This window comes from Ptychodera flava, chromosome 14, assembly GCF_041260155.1.
Source record: "Ptychodera flava strain L36383 chromosome 14, AS_Pfla_20210202, whole genome shotgun sequence".
Taxonomy (NCBI): domain Eukaryota; kingdom Metazoa; phylum Hemichordata; class Enteropneusta; family Ptychoderidae; genus Ptychodera; species Ptychodera flava.
This window is the reverse complement of record NC_091941.1, coordinates 20,262,970-20,288,389: the sequence shown is the minus strand read 5'-3', so window position 1 is coordinate 20,288,389 and position 25,420 is coordinate 20,262,970. Positions and strand designations below refer to the sequence as shown.

The 25,420-nt window shown below is 35.9% G+C and overlaps 1 protein-coding gene across 1 annotated transcript; it reads left to right on the top strand.

The window, feature by feature from the left end:
- The first annotated feature begins 7 nt into the window (after positions 1-7).
- LOC139149681 (mitochondrial basic amino acids transporter-like) lies at positions 8-21,855 on the top strand. The gene is made up of 5 exons (XM_070721546.1): positions 8-606; positions 4,448-4,491; positions 10,138-10,245; positions 19,149-19,235; positions 19,888-21,855. Exons 1-5 carry the CDS (start codon positions 480-482, stop codon positions 20,608-20,610), a joined length of 1,089 nt encoding a protein of 362 aa, XP_070577647.1. The 5' UTR covers positions 8-479; the 3' UTR covers positions 20,611-21,855.
- The last annotated feature ends 3,565 nt before the right edge of the window (positions 21,856-25,420 follow it).

The window sequence follows — 25,420 nt, the reverse complement described above, 5'->3', positions numbered from 1 at the left end:
AGCAAATAGTTTGCCGCGTTACTGTGGCCGGAGCATGTGCATTTGGGAGCTGACTTGAAACGTTACTGGCCATATCTTGACGTTCAATCTAGCTAACTTTGTCAAAATCCAAGTTCACATCATCGAACATTGGTGACCAATTTGTAACGAATCGTTATCAACAGTAGTTTATTTTTCCTCGTTGTCAGACGTGTCAACCGGCTGTTGATTTTTCATCAAACGTAAATATCGTTGACAACTCATTACACCTCTGTCCTCCGCATCCGCATTGAATCGGACTTCCAAGGTCGATTTTACTACTGCGTGATTCATATGTAAATCTGCGATCGAAATATCGCTGTCACCGACTGGGATTCGCCGTGTGTTTACTCTACTCGGCCGGGCTCATCCAAGTAACCAACCCGATCACATCGTTGTTGTGCAAACTCGCGTGACGGTTACCACTTCACTCACCGTGCACCGCGAAAAGTTTATCAATTATGGGTACGGAAACGGCGACAGACCTTAATTTTTCACCGGACCCAACCATAGTTGCGCAGACCCGACCTCCTAAACCCCATATCAAGTACGAAGTTCTGTTGGATTTTGTTGGGGGCTGCTTTGGCGGTGAGTAGATATGGTATATTTGAACCACCGCTTTGAAAGCGCGACTGTGCCCGCGCCCGCTGATTCTCATCTCATCCCTCATGCTCAGAAGACATTCGTGCGCGTCTGCTTTGACAGTTTGTGATCCATCAAGGTGAAGTGAAAGTGTCCCAATCTTACTGTATTTCAGTTTTCTAACAGTGTGACAGTCAATGTAAACCCCCACCCCCCCACCTCGGGGTTTAGTGGGGGATTTGGAAATTAGTCCTGTGAAATCTGCCAATGCCCCACCCCCTGGGGCAAGACAACCTGGAAAATCCCCACCTAAACCAAGTAAATCCCCCACATACGGGGGTGGGGAATTTGTAAATTCCTACACACAACCACTCTTTGCAATTTTCATGTCGTAACAACCTGCATCAATATAAAAAGTTCATGTTCAACTTTAGAACAATTTTAATCATTTAAAACAGGGTTTTGTGACATTTATGCTGTTCACAAATGTCTATCACAATCAACACAAATAGATCCAGGATAATGACATACTTTTCGCATTTGTTTTTCAGCCACTTATACTGTGACTTTAAGTGTTGAGGTGTCACTGTCACGTCACCTATTTTGGAGCAAAAATTTACAATATTTTTCAGTCTAGTTTGCTTGTATGTTGTCAGGCATAAACATATTTCAGGCTAGAACAATTAGATCAAAACACCAGATGTATCATACAAGACCTGTCGCCTCAATAAACTAATTAAAGCTGATAATTAAACAAGGTACATGATGTCCAATCTCACAAGTGCAGCTTTTTTGTCTTCTCGCTCTCATGCTACAAGCACAATGACACATTCTACATCAGTCATGCACTGATTTAAAACAAGCAGAGGAATGAAAATTCACAATGGTCCGTGTTTATTCATCACAGAACACACCACAAAGATACTGAGTAAAACTCAACAGAACAGATGATCAGAATGATCACACTGATGAAACAGAACTGTTTCCCTAGCTATATGGGTCATCATGAATAAATTTGATAATACATTTAGCGGACATAAAAAGGAATCCCATCGTGACCGAACATGTTTTCCAAATACACATTCAAGCAATTTAAAGGGTCATTTTTCATGAATTTTGTTTGATGTGAGATACTACTTATATTGTTTGACATGTCGAAAGATACTGAATGAATGGGTGACCCTGCTATATTCGACCCCGGTTTTAGACACGATACATGCAAACCATCACGAAATGATGAATTAATGGTCATGACCATTATTCGTTTTCGCGATGGTTTTACTTAATTTGTATAAACTGGGGTCGAATATATGTATGGTCACTCATTCATTCAGTATCTTTCAACATGTCAAACAAAATAAGTAGTATATCGCATCAAACAAAATTCATGAAAAATGGCTGACTTTGTCCCTTTAAGCTTTATCAAAAATAGAGTTGACCCGGAGGTCTTTTTAGTGCTGGACCATGTCGATGAGGCATCGTGAACATCCGAAATGTCACGCTCACGTGGGAAAATGTGGGAAATTTTGCGTATGGTATGTTCAGTTTTCCAAAAAATAAGAATACACGGCGGATGAAAATCATTTATTTAGTTATCGATATTTAAGCCATCAATCACAAATATACTTTCATGCACACCTCTGAATATTGCTGCATCGCGTTCATCAATAGCCAGTTGAAAAGCTGCTTACCGGCCCACATGGCCTTGACATCCACCTTTCGCCATGCTACCGCTCTGAACAACAACATACCATTACCAGGGCCTGAAAATTTCTGTTTTTTCCCACTGGTCCCAGGACCAGTGACCTGTTTTTTTTTCACTGGTCCAAAGGTAAAATCCACTGTCCTCAAACATTTGCATAACAATACAAGAATGATTCATTTCTCATACTCATGTTATATATGCATTTCTATCAGATTTGCTTGGGATTTACATACAGCATAAACTGCCAATCTTTTTAATATAGACACACTGCATAAACATTTACTTGGTAATTTTCTCAAGTTCTTGCACCCACATACTTGTTTTTTTACTATTGCTATAAAGTTCACTTCATTTTTATAATTGCCCAGCGGTTGATTCTTTCCCATTTAAATTGTAAAAAATAGGTTTAAAACACCAAATATCTGAGAGGGACTTCTTTTTCCTTTGATAGCAATATTACATTGCCATAACGCTGTTTTGACAAGCTAGGCGGTTCTTGTTAAGGTCAACTACAATCGAGTTAGGGGGTCTTGACTATATAAGGAATTCAGCATGGTGACCTTCAAATTCAGAAGCTTGCTTGCTACGGACGATCGGAAAGTTGTAATGAGACTCCTTCCAGAGAATTTTACTGCAAAATACTACTTTGATAGACAGAGATATAATATTTTCACACAATTTTGGGGTTGCTGATATTTTTAGCTGAGGCTATGGTCTGGTTTTTACCACATTAAATTTTACATGTAAAATGAGTACGTGGCCCGTCATTTGATTTTTGCAGTGCAGTGGCTAGTGGACGCTCATCGCCTGGCTCATATCATGAATCGCAAACTGTAATAGAGTAACTGATTTTCCTTTAGAGTTTAACTTTATGTTGTGATGAAAGAAATAGACTAAATTTTAAATGTTTGATTGACTTAAAGACGCGATAATTATTGTAATTTTGTAGCTAAAAGACGTAGTCTCTCAATGGAATGGGCCTCTTGGTTTTAGTGTAACTGGCTTTAGTGCGTCTCTGCTACCTCCTTGGTTTCAGTAACTTCGGTATTTTGGGGGACGTAGTTTCTAATTTTTCGTCAAAAGACACTAGAACACAATCTAGGAAAAGCACTGGACATTCCCTTGCAAAATAAATTGGCTCCTTTTTGTATTGGTCTGCGGACTTTTTAGGGGTAATTAGTACTGGTTCGGGATAAAAAATCACTGGTCCGGGACCTCGGGTAATTTTCAGGCCCTGCATACGTGCGCATGCGTAGTTATTTACGAACATCTGGCCTGTCCGTCAAAGGAATAGGGGGATCAAAACGAGGCAATTGCCCCACCCCCTCGGGCACAGTGTCATGGCACACACGGTCTAATCCCCCACATTTTTCCCGTATCGCCCGAGGTGGGGGGGGTGGGGGTTTACATTGACTGGCGCAGTTTTCTAACAGTGTCACAATGTTTGTGGTCATTCTGAGAATCGATAATACTGGATATGTCAATTTGCTTCAACGTTTGGAAAGTGGAGAAATTCCTCAAATTTGGAGCATCGCAATATTTGTATATGAAAGGCCAGAACTAGGACGAGTGTGTGGGGTGATTTAGATTTGGGGTCATTGAGGTTACAAGAGTAGAAAGCTAGCCTGCCACGGGGAAGAAGTTGCACGTACTAGGGGAGACTGATTTTTTTCCGACATTAAAATGTGAAGTGTGAACCAGAGGTACGGGGTACGGAAAAACCTATATAATACTGCAAATTCTAGATCAAAATTAACTTTCATTTCATAGAAAACAATTAAACAGCTTGATTTGTATTTGGGGATTAAATGGTTGTGAGGCGCTGACAAACTGTAGGCTTCTCACTGGCTGTTAACTATATGACTTGGTAATGCCTCCAGCAGTACACATTACATGTAAGGTGAGAAAGGTGAAAATTCACCGTGGAACAAATGCAAAGAAACAACATGTCATCATTCATATGATGAAGGATAGAAAATCCAAACACTGATTGGAAAATGAAAATTGGTCGGATTGAAGTAGTTTAATTTACTTTCTTACACAGAAACAAAAAACAAAAACTAACTTGAATATCAACTTCTCCCCCATCAAACAGCCACTCTCAAAGTGATAAACTTCATATTCATATATTTACTTTCAAAGGCATTGCTGGAGTCGTAGTTGGACATCCCTTTGACACGGTTAAGGTGAGTATAATTACTTTTCCCTTCCAACTCCAAAGATCCCAAACCAATTCGTGTAAGACGGCATATAATCAAGCAATAGTGGTTTGGGCTTTGTTTTTACTCTAATCCGTATATACTTTAAGAGTTCATCAATCAGTACCATCTGACTGTATTACGTTTTGCTAACAGATAATAGTTTGAGTGTAAATTTTGTTTTTTAGCACAATTTTTCATTTGGATAATATAAAATGTTTTTACCGCCAAAGTCAAAGTGCATTAGAAAATTTAACCCTTTTTTTCACACTTATTGCCAAATTTCACCCTTCTAAACCAGAGATCAGTATTGTAAAAGAATGAAAAACTGTTACTTAACAGGGCGTGTTCAGTGTATTATAAGCAATCATAAAGCAGTCACTGTGATAAAATCAGAAGTTGTTTTCATTAATCCCACACTGTATTCAAGCATCAATGTAATTCAAAAAGGACAATTTTAACAGTGGTTACTCAAAACAATATTTCTTATCAAAGATGACATGAAAACCCCCCAATGCTATACATTTTCTAAAAGCAGAGAATTTAAAGTTCCGTACGGTAGCAGTGGTTTTTCTTGAAGGATGAAGGGGTGTGTATTTGGGGTAGAAAACCTGACTTTTGGTATTGATGATGAAAATTAATTTTACATCAAAACCTTGACACTACTTTATGATATTTAATGTCTCACTGGAAACTTAAGTATATGTAGAAAAAAACCCAATAAGTTTTGTTTGTGTTATCTATTCTAATTTTCCAATGGCAGAGGTTGGAAGACATTCAATGTTATTAAACTCATCATGATAAGCAAAATTGAAATGACAATTATTCAAAATGTAAGAACTGTATTGCCAAACCAAAATTGTCATATAGTATTTCAAGAATGTAAATTGAAATTTTTACAAAATTTGACTCAGCCTGAGCAAAAAAAACGTGATTTTGAGCAAAATACACATGTGCAGTGCCACTTTACATGTAAATGATAGGTCAATTTCAAAGGCAACTGTTTAGTGGGTGTGCAGAATGGTATCTGATCTAAAAAGTCATCAACTCATGGGATGATCATCATTGTCAATGGATAATAGTTAATAACAAAACTGTACTGCAAAGTTAATGACTGCCCCTGTTATTTTGGGACTCTTATCAGAAATGGAAATACTGGCCTGATCGAAGTACATAAATATAGCAACAAGATACAATAGCATGTTCAGTGTGTTCTTCTCTGTGCTGGGTTTTCATATTAGACTAACGATGTCAGCACGCAATTACAGAAAATGAGCTGTCTATTACTTTTACTGCAAGATAGTGTTAAAGTGCTCCCAGACACTTTCAAATGTTATGCTAAGTTTTGATCATTTAGGGCAATACGCAGTCATAAAACTTGTTTGCCTGATTAAATATGAATATTATAACATACAAGTGTCAGATAGAAAAGTTTACGAGCGTTACTCATTGAATTATGTTTGTTCAAAGAATTATCAGTAAGATTTTTATTCACTTGTGCGAAAAAGAAGGCTATCAAACAGATTCTGTAAAAACATTTTTTTGCATTAATTTAATAACTTAGTAGGAAATTAAATTTTTCGTTGCTCTGTGAGATTATAGACTATTGAACTTTGTCTTTGGTATTGTTTTTGTTTAAAGTCCACTACCAAATATCATTGTAAAGTCAATGCAATCAAGTGGATAGAAATACGGGCCTGGCCAGAGTAGGAGAAACACAGCAACAATTAATAATTTACCAGTTCTCTGTGTTCTTACTCAGGAGAATATTCTGGTTATTGAGTGGCAGTAGGGCATTTCAGAAAATGATCTGTCTTTATTTACCATTTCTGTACGATAGTGATAAAGTACTCCCAGATGCTTTCAAAATTAATGTTACATTTTGATCATTTATAATGGTATGAAGCAGTCCTAAAACTTATTTGCAGCTTACAAAATATGAACATACACAAAAGCATTAACATGGAAAAGATTACAAGCTTTGCTCATAAAATACTTATATCTTTTGAAAAATTAATGGAATTTTTATTCTCTTGTGAAAAAAAAAGACTTATAACACAGATTCTAAAAGGAAAAAAATGTTCGTGCACTTCTTTATTTTATGATGAACTTTTTGTACTCTATGGGGTTAAAGTATTAAACTTTGTCTTAAACATGGTGTGCATGTTAACTGCTATCAAAAATCATCGTTGAATCAATAAGATCATGGGAGGTATCTCTGAGAACACACTGATAATCCAAACTAATTGATAAAAGCATTCATGTTACCATAAGTAGGGTACATGTAGAGCCACTTGCCAGCGCATACCAAATTATTGTTGTGAGTTGTAATGGATCAACTGAAATGTTTTCTGTTTCATTCAGCTCCCATTTTTTATCATTTCTCATTTCTAAAGTAGTTTTTGCAGAGGTACTGCATTTTCATCACCATGACAATTCTGTTAAGTCTTCGTAAGTACCACATAAACTTTTCATGGCCATATGTTGTGCAGTTACCCTAAACTGCCTTAATGATTTCCATCCTGAAATGAAAGACTCAGAGAATTACATGTTGCAGGGTATACATGAATGAGGCATTTCACATCAACCATTTCACTACAGTTAAGAGGACATTTAAATTATCACAGGTTAAGAATTGGCTACCTTTTGACATTTTGGATAGTAAAAGCTGTTGTTTTTCAAACGAATTTGTTTGGGAAATTCAGACTGACTAAGAAAGGATAAAGAAATTTTTATTATCTTGACAAGTGTATATAAATAAATGAATAAAAAATGTAATATAATTAAGTTTTTATAATGTGTAACATATTGTGTAATATATAACAATATATATATATATATATATATATATATATATATATATATATTATATATTATTTATTATTTATTTATTTATTTATTTATTATTTATTTATTATACACTACTGAATTGAGGTTTGTGTCAACTCAGAGCTGATACAGTTACTTTCACACTCACAAAGATGATGCAATTGTAAAGTAGGGAGAGACTACCATCAGTACTGCACTTTGATGGACTAGAGACAGCTGGAAGGGTAAAAAATGTGGTTGGTTGTTGTGAAGGAGGATATTTCATGAAAATTTGATCAAATACTCTAAGAGGAACACGTTGAAGAAAGCAAAGGGGCAAGCTAATGTTATCGTTGAAAGTTATAGCTTTGCTGCAGGCAAAAAACGCTACTTTGCATCCGTATGACACCGATGACCTGTGTTCTTTACACTGTATGACCTGTATCAACATACAATATACCATGTATATTTCGCCAGACACATTCCACATGTTGACTCACAGTGTGAACTCAATATGATCCCAGCGCTCGAAAATGCACTCTGTTTGAACCAGCGACATCCAATGCGTACTTTAATACCATTAAATAATGAGAAAAGACACAAAATACATCAACACGACACAACACAGAAAAATTTGCATGTTTTACATTTTCCATGATTTGCTGATCGATAAGCTATCATTCTTCCATTAGTTATTAAATGGAAAAAAAGAACTGTTTTTGAGCAAAATTTTCATTCATGTATTTTTTCTTGAAATAGGTAACAAATTCAGCAGTATTTTTGACCCAGTATCCCCTCCTTGGAAGGAGAATGTTCAGTTTACCTTTCCATTTGTTTGGTCCTTTTTGCCACCTTTTCTGTCCTCTTTGAATATTACGGCTTTGCCATTCATTAACTCCTAACCTCTCAAACATTGAACATACGTACCAGGGGTGAGCCAATCCATATAGGTCAATCTACCAAATTTGCATGCAGCCAGTGAATTCTTCTCTCATGTGATGTAGCCAAGCTGTTTATGTTTGTTTGGAAGTTGATGATATTGTGTGTATGACCAACAAACTATGTAGGCTGAAAGATCATGACTGTTATGTGGCTCTGGTATTATACCATATCTTTTAACCACAAACACTGAACAGATTTCCTCACACCCCTGCGTTCTATAAAACTCAATTGAAGATTTTGGTGCAATCTGTCAGTTATAATTCTCTTCGTTTAGTAGCAATATGTATGTTAAATTTGAGTTTTCAGCATGAGCCATCAGCAATGAACTATTATCAATCTGCGGGTGTTTAAGATTCAGTGTTGTCCTTGCTAGCTGTTTACGCCTCTATGACCATTGAGAAGAGTCACCTCTCAACTCTGCGTGTGATTTGTATCAGCTTGATAAATGTATATTTATCAGTAGTCAAACTAAAATAATTGTCATTGAGAATTGTTGGGCAAAATTAGATATCTGGCTTTTCATTATGCATCCATATATGGCTATAGCATTTAATGTGTCTCAACCTCCATTCTTTCAGAGAGCTTTAAGCTCAAAAATTCTTCAACAAATTCTTCACCTCCATTAGTTGACCAAGGCTGTCCATACAATAGACCCTGAGATCATGCCATGGGGTAATACCTTCATTTCACATAAATGAATATGAAATTAAAAAGCTTTCGAAGGTCCCTTAGTGAAAAGAGGTTATCGTGCCCAAATGCTATGACAAACATCCTGTTTCAGATATGTTCAGATACATTTAAGTTCAGAAAATTGTAATTTTTGATGCAGTTTGTTTTCAAATTACTCTCTTTAATAAATATCTTCCATTTTCCTTTACCCTATTTTCATTGTCTGAGCATTAGGAATTCTAAGGGTGACCTAGACATGTATGAACTTTCCCCCACTTTTGAAGCAACTTTGCTCTTAGTAATTGACTGGGAGTGAATGGGAGTGGAAAGCATTAGTTGCTTAGAATGTTTTTCAGGGTGAATGCTTTTCTCTCCTTTTCACTCCCCATTCAATATTACGGTGAAGGTAGATCACATTGCTACAAAGGGGTCACCTACTTCTAAATGTCTGAGTGTAGCTCCCTTCCCCACTGTCAACTGCAACCTCATGAAATTTGCATAGTTTTACTTAAAATCCCCCATTCAATAGACATTTTGGCCTTTCCAAATGTCTCGATGCTATTAAACTTTCTTACAAGTATAGTGCATTTAGCCAGTCCTTCTTCCTCGTATCTGCATATGCCAGCATCTGCCGACAGAGCCCTTATGAAAAAACTTTATTCTGTGAGTCTCCTAGATTGTAACATGAGATGTACTAGATGTGTTCAACATATGTTCATTTGTTTTCTGCTAGGTTATGACATTTGGCATTTGGTACAACCATTGTTTGTTTGTTTGTTTATTTATTTATTTATTTTTGTAATTATTTGACAAGATGCTCACAATACCTTCTGCTCAGATTTGCATTCACATCTGGTTTAGGCATGAGTAAACTACTCCAAGACTTGTTCAATTCATTTGATCAAAAATCTGCCATATGATTGATAACCTCATAAAGGTGTCAGTAGTATGATGGTTTTGTCATTTGTATGAAAGATATTAAATTTTACTGAAATTAAATTCAGTCATAATTTAAAATTTAAAATATCCCCAAGCTCATAATATATTTCACTGAGTTGAGTACTGTAGAATGCATTATAGTTAAACTAGAAGTGTTGAATTACAGTTTCATTTTAGTAACGTTGATACAAATACTAGCAAAATTATCGCATAAAATTAGGCTGAAAACATTATACTCGTATAAATATTTGATGCAATTGTGTTTTCCATTTTTAGGTTCGTTTGCAGACCCAAGCACTGTCAGGATGTGGTAAGCTAAATCCTGCGGCGAGACCCACTGTCAATCCGGCAATCAACTATGCAACTGTGGGCAAGAAATTTCCAGTGAGTAATGCAAACACAGTCATCATTTACTTTGTGCAGTTGCCATATGAGAGATTGATGAGTTATACCTGAAAAAAAGAGCTTTCTCTTAAAGCATGCTACGAGCTCTTAAAGCATGCTACGAGCTTTAGATGAGCTTCGGCTGAGATAAAAAATAGATAAATTTACCTTGACAAAATGATGAAAGTGCTTTTCTAACGACGATGCTTCATTTTATGGTAACCATGACAACATGACATCATCTGCATTTACTAATAATTGTACTGGATAATGTCCTTTGGGGGCATTTGCAATTACTCTTAGAAATCATCCTGATAACGTTTTCTCATTTCTTGATTATGCTGAAATAGCAAAGTTATATCAACTCACTCGGAGCAATATGATAAGATTGTTACCATGACAACAGGTCCAATTTTCAGGGTTGATGGAGATTGAGTATACCATTGGTGACATAAGGAACTTTCCTTTTCACAGTAATGTTAGCTTCTGTATCTTGCAGTCTCAAAATTATTCCAATCATCAACCTTTTTGGAAGATATTTGATTCTTAGCTGCCATGGTACTGAAATGGTCAGCTCTGGCTTTTCAGTGAAGATTGCATCAGCGGCAAATTTCCATCAACAGTTTGAAAAAGCCATCTTGAATATTGGTAGTGATCAGCACTGTGCTTATTGGAACCACAAATTTGTTTTTGCCACACCATGGACGAGAAAAATCCGGGATAGTTGACGGAAGTAAGGCCTGTTTGAAGTGCTGGTGTTACTCATTAAAATTCCTTGGCCTTAAGACACACTATGGCTTCTTAGCAAGTTCAACCATTAGCCTACATCTTGATGGCCATGCCGTGATTTGCATTGGTATTTTCATGAAAGCATGACAACAATTTTCACCAAAAGACAAGGTCACCTAGAGTATATTTTTGACATTGGTATGTGCAGTGTCAGTTCATCTCATTATGGTTTTGAAGTATCGTGTGAGTGTCGACAAGTTACCAGATTTGTTGTAAAAAGGTTGTTATGATATAGTCTTTATGACACTGTAATGCCAAAATGAAAGCCATGACATAACTGACAACAACACATTTATATTGATTAACACAAGCACTTGTCAAGACATTGAATTTTATGCCGCCAACATTTTCTTGAAGAATCACAATATTCTCAAGACACACAAGCTTATTTGAAGAAACCTGAACATCAAACAGAATCACCATGCATGCTAAATGCACCAAACAACAGCTAAAAATAATAAGATTTATTTTCCCATATGTTTGATTTGTTATCTTATTTCACATTGAATTTCTCAGTTTTTTAAATCAGTATTCATTGATTTCCAGATTTCAGTTCTATTCATGTCACATCGACCTATAAAAACATGTACACTCTATCCCTTTCTTTGATTAGAAAGTATCGCGAACAGCCCTCCGGGTACGAGCGCATGATAACAATTTCATTGATTATTGCAAACATTGTCGATCCGGTCCGTAAATTCTCACTAAATGCCAAAAGTGACGATCATTTAATTTTCATAGGACTATTACACCATTCCCGCACTTGAACAAACTGCTCTGTTGTGGGTTTTGGCCATCGAGTAAAAATATCTAATTAAATAGAAAGCCAATAAACATATAAGAAGCTTGGTTTAATTACCAGTATATTGTTTGGTGAAAAATGCACTGAAATATGAAAAACTGTAATTTAAGTCATTTAGGTAATATAATTGACTAGAGGCTTAATCTATAACCACCATTTTATTGTCAGATCATGTGGATTATTATCATGTGGATTATTATTATGAACCATAAATTTGCCACCCACAAAAAGTTGGTATCAACAGAAAAGTGCACAAGTTTAATACTTCTAGCTCAATCTCTTTCTCTTTCCCAGTAGTTTTCATTCATAATGAGGGTCAGATACAGGACATTTTGTCCATTCACTGCTGAATGTCAAAGATCAAACTAGTAGATGTGCCAAAACTGTCAGCTGATGCAAGTTATAGTCAGTATTATGTATGTCAACAAATTCAGTCACTACAAGAGTTGCATGTTGTTTACCTACCAGCACGTATACCACTTCTTGTTCAAAGCTTTGAAGTGGTTCAATAAAATATCTCAGAAGTTGTGTCAGGTTGCTGTATATCAAGAGTAATATGTTTTCAGAACAGGGGTCAGCGAAAGGGCAAATCCCTTCTTAGGGCTGCTTTATCAATGAAGGATGCAGCCTCAGCCATGTTAGCTGTAAAGAATTTCCAGATATCCACCAAGCACAAACAAATTGATGTCCTTACAAACAGCATGGTGGTTTTTACAAAAATAAATCTCCATTGATGAGTGAGTCCTTGGATTTTTCCATTGATTAGTTATATCTGAAGGGTATTTTCACTTTTGTAAAAAAAAAAATTCATTGGCAAAAGCTTTGATTAAATGATTGTTGTGGTTTTATCAGGATCTGGCTTTTTTCCTGTTTTTTTTTTATTTTTTTATTTTTTTGCCATGTTTGTTATTTGGCAAACTGCTAAGCCACCTGGATTTATGCCTTGTTGGTTATTTGGCAAATCCCCAAATCACCGTGTCTAAGGATCTCCACTTTTGTCCAACAAACCACCGTGCCTGGAACTTTGCCAAAGAAAGTCAGAAAATCAAATTAACAAAAACATGACATGCTAAGGAATTATTTTGTCTCAAGGTCATCCTCATTGCAAACAAACTAAAGATAGCAGCTCAGACATGAAAATGTAGTTGCAGACACCCCATGGAGTACTTTTTTCAACACCGTTATTTATTATTTCACTACTGAGAGATCCAACTTAATTTGCCAAGGAAAACTAATGGTTTGAAGTAAGATTTAATGACAGTGTTCAATTAGTACCCAGCGTTTATTGGCTGTAACACCTCGTATTTCCCTATTGAAATTCTCAGGCCTCTATTGTCTAATTTTATGTAGTCCTTCAAGGATTTAAATAAATAACTATCACAACAACAACAACAACAATAATGAAGATATCAATAATTAAAGTAACATTATACCTTAATGCTTGCTTGTATTACGTTCAAATTGCAATTCTGTTTAAAATAAACACTATTTCTAGCAGTGTCAGGCCAGAAATAACTTTTTTGTTCTCCTGCAGTCATTTCATCGTCATTTTTAACCACGACTATTCTTAAGGTTTCCTATATCATATAAGCAAAAGGAAATATTTATAGGATAGATATAGAAATTGCAGATATCCCTGTGAAATTTCTGCCACGTAGACTTTTTCTATTATTCTCCTTGTCGGAGTTGTTTTTCTTTGGATCCAGATGTTAAATTACAAAGCTGATAGAAATAGGGAGAGGGTGATATCTTATAAACATATTACTTTGATTCAGAGAATGTATTGCGCCTCGTTATAACCAAATGAAAATAAATTGCTGAGGGAGACTATAATTCTACTTTGATATTAATATGGCTGATCATCAACTTGGTTTGAACACCATCACCATAGTGATAATTTTTTCATGAAAAGTATGTACCTGATACTTTGTATAACACTCCTTCGTATTGTAGATGTTGAATTGTTGGTGATATTGTCTTCGTGTGATTGTAAAATGGGTATCGATTATTTGACAAAGTTTGTGTGTCAACAGTTTCAGTGTTTGATGAATGAGATTTTAAGTATATTTATGTGTCTCTTTTGTGTATGAACACGTGTATATCTATGCCTATCTGTACTTTTATGAGATGGCATTATGTCAGTTAAGTTTTAAAATACATAATTATTAATATAACATGAACTGATAATTTACCAAGATTTAATATAGGGTAACATTCTGTACTATGTAAAACCAAGAAAACAATTCACAAAAAATTAAAATAAGAAGATCTTGCCCCAAAAATGCTATGCGATATTGAAATCCAATATCCTTTTTAAATGGTTTCCCGTCACCCGTCAGCACAAAGCCGGTATGGTCAGGAGTTAACTATAGGGAAATGAGAGCAATGGTAATCTGTTTGATAATAGTCGTGCTGTGCATTTTATATGACCCGCTGTAGACATATTGATGTCTGGGAAAGTCCAAATTAATTAGTTCATGCCATATTGAGCCCAGTGTACCATCAATTCATTGATTCCGTTAAGTCTGAACCTTGAAATTACCAATTCTGCCGGTAAGTTCAGTCACCTTGAGAGGACAGTCGGCACTAATACCAAAAATAAAATTTCACATATTGATATAAAATGAAAAAGGTATTAAATACGGTTATGTCGAATTGGTGATTTATATATAGTTTCAGCTTCTTAACATTAAGTTGTCATGCAATGCCAAGTGTAAAAATTATTACCAGTTCAGCGGCATTTCATTCCTGTTTTGTTCATGTCTTTTTACCAATGAACCAATTTTAATATCATTTTATCTTTACCCACTGCAGTATTTGTATATCTTTATTTATTTTATTCATTTGAAACATTCACATTTTAAGTTTTCTTACAGTTTTATATACAAGCAACAAATATATTCTTTTTTTGTTGACCATCTGTTCATGACATTGGAGTAGCCGAGATCTATAGAATTTTAACCAGCCTTTGCTTCTGGTGTCAGTTTTCAAGTTCTTGGGTGACATACAATTAGCAGCTGTCACTGGCAGTCCTGAGGTCTCCTCAGTTAGTACTTCAGCCAATTGAACTAATAGAATTCATTCAACTGTGCAAAGCTCACCAATCTGTCAGTCTGAAAAGCATGACCAAATTGATGCTTCAGGCGGCTCAGAGTTTTCTCCAATTACCCCAATCACAACCGCATATCGTCAAATATTTTTAGGCCGGGTAAATTTATTACGCTGGCGTGCAATGCGAAGTCAATCAGGCAGGTGAATGGCGGATGTGAAATGACAACATATTTCCTGAATGAAAATTTGCATATTTCAGATTAGCTTATCCACTGCAGACTGGCTTAAAGGTTAACAGAGTTACAGATAATCGTGTTTTCCTGTTTGCTTTCTATCCCTGTTGTATATTTCCTTAAGATTGAATTCATAATTTTACCATAGGAATTGATAAAATGCATACTAATGGCATAAACATACCACTTGAAATGACATATGGATATGTTGTATATCTGTCAAAGTATTATATATTTCTCTCTAAATAAAAATTTGTATGAATTCAGGTCAGAACCATGCCCCCTAGCTCTTGTCAACAAAACAGAAAATGATGATTCTAAAAATAGGTCTGCTGGTATGGTACAGATTCTTTTCAGAGCAGACAGGACCACAATAAATATACAAAATGGACTGGTGCTTTTTCTTCCCAATCGTAAGTTGTTACTTTTATGTAAAATTAAATGAAATTAGGATCTTTGAGAATGGAACTCAAAAAGACTTAGGTGTAAATATCCAGAAGTGTTCCATTTGCAGCCATTAATTAATTTGCACAATTTTCCTTTTCAAATATTGGTTGTGTACCATGTGCATGCTTAAGTGACCGTCCTGAATACACGGTCTTCCAAACTATGGGGACTAGTGATTGGGCTGTGTGCGTACAAGTCCATGTGTGTGTCCTCACAGATATTGGACATGCCAGGGCCGATTTCTTTAAAAATTGGTACAAGGATAATGCTCTCTGGCATACATCTATGGATGTTGATGGATTTTGGTATGCATTAAAACTAAAATAGCCCCAAGCCTGGCGCCAATTTTGTTTCCATTTTCTTCATGTCTGAAGGCATTATGAGGTTGTACCTGTACTGGTCTCATTCAAAGTTGGCACAACGACAATGCAGCATGACTTACACATGCACAACAAATTATTCGTTGGATATGGTACAATATGGCCACCACCAGGCCATTTTGTTATGAACTTTTCATGTCAAGAGATGTTACTCTGACATATAAATTGCTGATTGCTGATTTGATTCTCGGAAGCTTAATTGGCACAGAGAAAATACACTATGATTTATATGTGCATGTGGTGCTATTGGGGGACACGAGATTGTGTCGATGTTGAAAAATCCAGCATAAATTCTGCAAATTTCTGTTGGGTGTAAACGTGAACACAACAAACTCTGCTGTAAGAGGAGAATTGGGAAGATATGCCATTAAAACTTACCTTGATATGGAAATTTTACGTTATTGGATAAGATGTCTTCACCCTGAGTGCCCTGAAATTGTCTATGATTGTTACAAGTACCAGTATTATCGAGCAGAAAAAAGTGTAAACTGTTGGGCTTTGTATGTAAAACATTTCTGTATAAATATGGTTTTGGTGACTTCTGGATAAATGGGGAAAAATTGATTGTACTTATTTACTTCAACAGTTTAAAGAAAGGTGTTGTGATATCGCAATGCAAGAATGGCAATCAGAGATAGAGAGTAGCTGTAGTCTCCGTACATATGTATTTTTTAAAAATGCTTTCAAATGTGAGAAATATCTTAAATGTATACAGACTACTATATATCGCAAGGCTTTAGCCCGTCTTCGGGTATCATCCCATAATCTTCTAGTTCAAAAAGGAAGAGAACTTGGAATTCCACTGCATGACAGATTGTGTCCATTTAATTTTAATTGTATAGAAGACGAATTTCACTTTCTCCTGGTCTGTACTCAATATGAAATCTCAGAGCCCTTTTCATTCCTCAATTTACTACACACCTGCTATTAATGGAAATTTAGTCGATTATTACAATCAGAAAATGAGAGCATCTTGGAAAATCTAGCAAAATATGTATTCCATGCTTTAAACAACGTCAGCGTCAGCTTGGCAATGGAAACTAGAAATGTAACTTTGTCTGAAACCTCAAGTGACTGTAACTTTTCAATATGAAAATTGTACATTAAGGCCGGTGGCCTATAGTACTGAATAAATATGATGATGAAATATGATTTATATGTGCATGTAATCAGAGAAAAAATTTTACGTTGTGAGCCAATATGATGTGGAAAATTCTCAGAATTTGAGAATGGGGAAACTTCCCGAACCTACATACGCGAATCTGAATCCATATCCGTTTACGGTTATTTTATGATATCAACCCTTCAATAAGTATGTAACATAAACATGACTGCTACTCATTCATTTACATCTGATCAACCAGCAGATACGTAATTTGTCTATGTGGGGACTGTGTCATCAACAATGATCATGCATTTTAGTGCTTGTTGACATTGACTAATTACGGTGTTGTTAGTCCTGTTTTCTCCTTTGAAATTTGTGCCTAGATAATCAATTTGTTTAGGCCGCGTTCAAAAAAAGTGGAGGGGGGGCTGGAGGAATTCAGGGGGGGGATTCGAAAATTTTTGGGGTAGTCGAGGGGGGGGACTTGAAAGTTTTGCTCTGCCTATAGGGGGGGACCTGAAAATATTTGACTCCCAACATTTTGATGTCGTCCAATGGTTCTAATGTTAGTAATAATTAAACAAAATCTAGAATCGTTTTGTTATACTTTATGTCTTTAATCTCGAAAAAGTCTAAAAATATATGAATGCCATTAAATTTTCGTAGAACAAGTTGGCCTTGTAATGGGGCAGGAGCTTCAACTGTTGATAATTTTTCAATATTTCTATGCAATGTATCAAACACAGTTTCTCGGTGTCTCTCTACAGCATGCTGAAAAACACAATATTCAGTTTGTCAACAAAGCCTGTTTGTCTAAATATTGGTGATAATTGAATGATGCAAATGCACGGTACACGTAGGCTGTGTTGGCAAGCTGAATACTGGATAGCTCAACATTCTGTAGGGAATAGAACAAGAACACAATTGTATAAACTGAACAAAAATATTGTCAAAATAAAAAGTTAATACAACTACTGCCCTGCTACTACATACTGGCAGTGACAGTGATACATGTAGCTCTGACTCTGATGTAGTTTAAGAAGAGTTTCGGTCATAGGACACTCAATTGACAGTGAAAACATACATCTACTTGTACACAAGATCCAGCCACAGAGTAACACATAGAAGACTAGGGGACTAACAGTTACCATGGATTTTTGAATTCTGGCATATGAAACAATCAAATATTAGAGAAAAAAGATGGGTCACCATAATTGATCTTATACAAATATACGATGAAACTTAAAATCAATATATAAAACCATTCATTTCAAGTTCATGCAGTGAATGAAATTTTCATATCTCATTGTACCAATAACACAAAAGTAAAACTTTGAATAGTAAAGACTCTAATTTAAATGGAAAAATGTGTGACTAAATGGAATCTTTTATTTTTTATCAAATTTGCCATTATTACACCCAAAATTTCTGAGATTAAAGATTAATTTCATGGAATATTTTAACCTTCCAGTATTGTCAATTTTGTAAAACATTTTATAAGTGGCATCTAAGTTGTATATGTCTTGTACTTTTGAAAAAAAAAATTTGGTAGATCACTGTGCTCATTTTTTCACAATTTGGTTAAACGTAGCTAGGAATACACAATTTTCATACTCTCTCATGATTGTCATTTTGTGTGCTTTTCAGCTGGTGCCATTGAACTGGCCAGATGTGGATAAACTCAAGTCGGCTTAGACTGAGAAATCCAAAAGTGTACTGATGCATTTAAAAATGAATCAATTTAAGAACTTGCCCTAGGTATATGGCTCTACAACCTGCTGATAAGAGATAGTGTTGAACATTTGCGTGCAGAACGACACATTACATTTTTTTTTTACTCTGCGTGAATTCCTAATAAATATGCGGCTATATGGTAATGGGGGGGGGACTTGAAAATTTTTGAGGGTATTGAGGGGGGGGACTTGAAATTTTTGAGGGTATTGAGGGGGGATCTGAAAAAAAATAAGATTTCAATCGCGATTCTCTCAGCCCCCCCCCCCCCCCCCCCCCCACCATTTTTTTGAACGCGGCCTTAAGATAAAGCTGATAACAAACCTGCTCAACATATCACAATTGATATGAATTTTTTTTTCCAGATTGGCTCAGTTAACCCGGAGGTTGTTCCACCCCACCTCTACAAAGGAACATGGAACTGTCTCTCATCCATCGTCCGGGAAGAAGGGGTAAATATTCAGATGATTATAAAATACATGAAAAATAATTCCTTCCACGGATCTAATCCCTCATCAGAGGATTTTGTTCACTGTTTTAAGAACAATCGTGTCACGCATTAGTTCCTGCACGATGAAGTCAGGGACGAGGACTTACGGATTGAGTTCTGTCTTTGTGTCTGGAGCCGTTTCTCGGACATGACAGGACGGATTTGTTTCAAACTCAGTGTAAAGACAGTACAAAATAGCATACATATGCTTGCTGATTTAATTCATCATATCTGGCCCAACTCCAATTTATTTTGGTTTGGAGGCAGTATTCTGATAAGACTCGACCGATTACAATCATACTTGGCAGAAGGATATGTTACCATGACGTTCAGATGCATAATAAATTCAAAATAGCCCCAAACTCTTTCTTAAAACTAAGAGTCTAAAATTTTAAATTTAAAAAAAGAAGATATTGAAAACTTCATTAAGATCAACAAAGATTTTATAATACTTTGAATCCTTACAAGCAGCTAGTAGACTGGAAATTTTTGTGAAAATTTTAGCATTCAAAAACATGTTCTATTGCACTTTCAATGAGCACTCACAGGTACCCTTTTTACCACACCGGTTCATTTTGACTGTGTGCAAACATACAACTTTTGTTTTCTTTCAGGTGCTTGGTTTGTACAAAGGCCTTGCCTCCCCATTGGCAGGCCTTGCCTTCATCAATGCCATTATCTTTGGAGTCCAGGCCAATGTCATGAGGCTGATGGGAGCCAGCGACGACAGCATTCGAAGCCACATGGTGGCCGGATCTTCAGCCGGTGCTGTGCAGAGCCTTGTTGCGTGCCCCACGGAGCTGGCCAAAGTTAGGATGCAACTGCAAGGTCAGGGTGAAAGTCATAGGTATTATAAGACTCATACACATGCCTACAGAGGTTCGTTTGATTGTCTCTACAAGATTTTTAAAAAGGAAGGACTCACAGGCTGCTACAGGGGGATGAACACCACTCTTATCCGAGATGTGCCAGGTTTCACCGTTTACTTCGGCATGTATAACTTCCTGTGCTCGTGCCTGCAGGCCAGAAAACCTGGCCAGGATTTAGGAGTATCCGACTATCTGCTGGCCGGTGGTTTGGGCGGCACGTGTTCCTGGATAGTATCTCATCCGGTTGACGTCATCAAATCCAGGTTGCAAGCGGACGGAGTCAGTGGCAAGTCAAAATACAGGGGATTTCTACATTGCTGCCGTCTAAGTATTGCCTCGGAGGGTTACAGAGTCTTCCTGAATGGCCTCACAGCGAACTTGCTGCGCGCTTTCGTAGTCAATGCGGCAACGTTTTTAGTCTATGAGTACTTCATGAGATACTGCCGTATATACGGTCAACCACAGTGAAATTACCCTGCATGCCATGCAGGGTACCGACATAGTATTTTCATTATTCATTTTTCTTTGTTCAAAATAAATATGTGAAACCCGGAATTCCAATGGACAGTGGTACAAGCAAACCCACATGCACAAACACAGACAGAAATACGTGTATTTCCAAATGTGTTTTAACGTGCACATGCATTTAGTTGTACCGTCATCATGTGGTATCTTGGCGTACTGAGTCTAAAACATATATCGCGTTCTTTTTTTTCCGGTGTAGAACCATTCACTGATTAACTTGTAGGCAAGATGATAAAAATCAAATGAAAATTTGTTGCTGATGAAACAGCCGACAGAAGCAGAATCATAGTGTATCACTCACAAGTAAAATATTAAATTCAAAACAGCACAAACAGCTTTTGACTGTGTGTTAGGTTGTGTATATAAATAAAGGTAGTAGACTCATACAAAAACTACATTGTGCTGTCACAGCATTTAGAAATACAACTCTAAGAAAACTGTGAGACAGTCATATACATGAAGTCATTTAATGTGCCTTCCCTTTTATTCATTTATTTGTGTAGCAGCTGCCTTTTGGTTCTATGTGCTTGATTTACAGTGTCTGTTTGGCTTTGGCTTTTTGGGTGTTCATAGGGCGTCCTCTGCTATCAGATTGAGAGTACGTTTTTTGGAACTTTTTTAATATTAGAATTATGTATACCAAGTGTACACTAAAGTGTGTTGCCATGACTAAACGTTTTGTAGCGTTTGATATTTTCAATTTGTCATTTGCATACAGACAGTGGCTATAAAGGATGCCCCTGTATAATTAACAAATTAACCACACCTTAGTGACTGTATATTACAAGATTTTGACCAGTCAAAGACATATGCATGAGCAAAAGCGAGTGCATAATTTTATATGAAGTGAACTGGTCAAATCTGATTGTATACTGTCGCTTGGTGTGATTTTAATTGCTATTACAGTATCATAACAGTATATTGAAATTCTGGCGTTGAATGTCAAAAGGATTTTGCTCTTGCTGAGAGCTCATGCTTGTGCCAACCATGCTACATCGTGAATATAGCACGGTTCTTTTCAATCAGATCACTGTATGTGTGGATGTATGTGTATATGTGTCATCAATATACTGATATGATATAATATCCATGATAGTATGCTATATATTGTAATTGAACTTAAATTTACGAAGGCATTCAACTCTTGTCTTAGATGGCCATGGGTCAGTTAAATTATTTTTTTGTTTTTGCACTATTGGAGCAAAAGCTTCTTTTTTTCATTTTTTTGCCTTATTGGAGCAAAAAGAGTTTATTTTTTTGTAGGATGATGATCCTGAATGCAGGAGAGATTTTTTGTTTTGTTCAGTGTTTGATTGCTTTTAACCAAGTGTGAAGATGCGTCAATAATATGATTTCCTCAAACTTGTACAACCTCAAAATCTTGAAAAGTTTTGCCGTTGATCTCATTTATTTCTTTTTTTTTCAAAATCGAATTATAGTCATGTCATTTTTCTGTCACGGAAATCGGCAATGGATATTTTTTGAAATACACCACCCAACTTGGTTGAAAATACTCATTTGAAGCAGTGGCAGTGCGCAGCTCTAGCAAGGCAATGATCATTATCACATCTTTCCAAACAAGTGGTGATATACCAATGTTTCATGAAGTATAAAGAGGACTAAATAATTTAGTGTGTCGATGTGAAATCTCTGTACCATGTACATTTAGCTTGAAATGTAACTCAACGTCTTGAAAATTTAGTTGTAAAAATTTGCATAGTACCTTTTGACCTCTACAGAATTTACATAACCTAGTCATGCAATTTGCATAGTATCGTCTACCCTTATGGAGTTCATATTTACATACATGTAGCCTTGTCATGCAATTTGCAGATTATCTTGTGCCCTGACAGAGTACACATGTCCTAGTGGAGCCCTATCTTGACTCGACAAACAAAATCAATCAAGTCATAACAGAGTAAACATATTAAGTACACTTCCCTGAAAAAATAAAATGCCTTCTAATTATTCTTACTTTGCAGTTATTCATTGATTGCACTCTACCATGAAAAAAATGAAATGATTATATCTTATCATCATTTTCAAGATTATTCCATGTAATATCGAAACCAAAGAATAATACAAAACCACATGTGTTTAGGTTACCTGTTTTAATAAAAATCTATTTGGTTGTTTTGTGGGTGATATGAAATGGGAATAGCAGTGCTAGAAAATATCTTTTACGAACATTTGTGTTTATTTGCTTATATCTGACCAAAAGTCACAAAGGTTGTACAAGGTAGGGGTTTCATTTATCTACAACAGAAGACAGAATACCGTAATTGCATCAGTATCATCATCATATCATTCATTGACCTCACCTGACCTCTGAGTATTTAATCTGGTACCAATATTCATGTGCTTTTGTTATGCTAATTTACATGAGGCAGTGGTGTTCATAGCCGGAGTATTGCTACTGCTTGAAGTGCGCTGAAAATAATGTATCTAAAAATGTTTTTGAATCATAGTCTTAAAAATTCACAGTGATCAAACCAGAAAATACGGTATGGTCCATTTTGAAAATTATACTTAGATGTATTTATTTGATGAGAGTGCAGCTGAGGCCATAAAGCATTGAGAAAGTTTTCATTTTCTTTCAGTAACTGAGATAACAAGTCAACAACTGTGCTAAAAAGAAGTGATATCTCAAAGAATTAACCCAGACAATGAACACAACTCCGTAATATTGCCATCCCTGCACTCTGTGAACTGCCTGGTAAAGATGTCAAACCTGCAAACAAATTTAGATAATAATTTCTGACATGTCTTCCTGGTTGATTTAACCTGTAAGGGCAGCTACTAGAGGGAAGCAAATTGTGCCAAACTGTGACCAAAGGTGATGTTATGTGTAAATATACAATTCTAAGGTATTTCAGATGGAATGAACATTTAGGCAGGAATGTGAAAAGCTGCCCTAGCTTCCCCAGCTAACAAGGCAAAAGTACCTTTTGTTTGCAAAATTGCATATTTTCATTTCTAAATAGCTTAATTTGTTTACTACCCTTCAAGCTTCACTGAATGTGTACTTATATCAATGATGTACAGGAACTGCTAAATAATCAATACAAATTTGAACTTCTTTGGCATTATTGAGGATTGACGAGAGGGCATTGTGTATGAGTCTTATAGTAATTTCAATAAGTTTTTTATACTGAACTTATCTTAGTTCCTGTTCAAATCTGCTTTTCAATTTAAGGATGTAATCCTATCAAAACCCGTCAGGAAATCATATTTCATCGGTTTTCTTTCCCCAGTTAGTCCTTCCGATTTTAGTCGCGGTGTGATTGATGCTAATGTGTAACATGTAATGGAAGGCAATTTATGTACATAATATTCCATATTTAGTACATAAATCACTGCCGGGCACATTCACTGAAATTAATCATGATTACTAGGAGGTTAAAATGCTAACAAAAGACCAAGGATATAGAATTCCAGTGCAGATATTACTTCCAGGCTCTGAGACAGCCTTGTTCTGTAGCTCCCATTGAAAATGGGATCATCTTGTATTAAACTGTATTTGACTTTAGAGATGGAATTTTCCTTTAAGGGTGCTTTGTATATAGCTGTTGCATGTGATTTGTTCAAACGCAACTGTAATGACTTCCTTGTTCCTATGAAATTTTTGTAAATTGGTAGTTCAAGAGAAATACATTTGATTTCAAGTGAATTCTAACTTCCTAGTCCAAGAGAAATGGGGCATCTTTCTTATAGAATGAGCATTTTTTCCACTCTTCTATGCGGATCTCTTTGTTATCAGAGTAAATTCACTTTGCTGTTAAAATTTACCAATTCCCACATCAAAATGTGCCTTGTTGGTAATATGTAGATAATTCCAGATGTTTTCCTTGCAAAACATCATAAGAATCGCAGTGTTCCTGATAAATTGTAAATGGCACAGAATTTCACTCCAGGAGATTGTCTAACCTTGTCTTCCAAATGCAGAGGCAGAAATTTTAGCGGTTAAATTACTCCCAGTATTGCTGCATCTCGATGGCGCCTGTACTGTTTACTCTTTGGTTTAATGTTTATCTTCTAACGTACATACAGCCCTGCAAAATTGGATGAAACTGAAGGCAAAACTGTCTTTCCAATAATATGACTGGGCACTAATTCCAATGTGCTAATAATATTTTCCTATCAGCAAGATGTTGGTTGTAGCTGATGTAAAACTGAATTCTGAGCATTACACACCAATGATATTCTGATCAACCACTGTCTGCTGGAGATCATATATTCACCAATATCATGAACTTAAAATCCTTGTTTCTTATCGTTCTTGGCCGAGGCAGAACAAAATTTACTATCATGTATTCTGAAATTTTACAAGATTGCAAGATGGTAGGTTTCATTTCCGCATGACAGTTGTTGATATTTGCATGATTTATTGTTTCGGTTCGGTAATCCATTTTATAATACTCTGAAATTTTTGAGTTTATCTTGAGAAAGAGTCACAAGAAAAGATGAACAAACATGTTAATTTTCAAAGGCTAGGAAAAATTTGATTAATACATTGTTATCAAGAAAATGTCAAGAACACACTGCATGTTAGAAGATGTCAGGCATTAGGATATACGCTAAGGTGTTATTTTCCAAATTGTATTTTTGACTAGTTAAAATCAGGTGCTGCACGATAAGCATTACAGAAGTAATATTTCCAAAAAAGTACATGGGAATTTTGTTTTGTCGGGATGTATAAATACATACAGAGAGGCATAGCTATTTTTCAAACTATGTATATTTGTCAACTTAT

Coding starts and splice junctions, on each gene's coding strand:
- LOC139149681 (XM_070721546.1), top strand. CDS start 480: ATGGGTACGGAAACGGCGACAGACCTTAATTTTTCACCGGACCCAACC. Junction 607..4,447: donor TGTTGGGGGCTGCTTTGGCG/GTGAGTAGATAT, acceptor TTACTTTCAAAG/GCATTGCTGGAGTCGTAGTT. Junction 10,246..19,148: donor CTGTGGGCAAGAAATTTCCA/GTGAGTAATGCA, acceptor TTTTTTTTCCAG/ATTGGCTCAGTTAACCCGGA.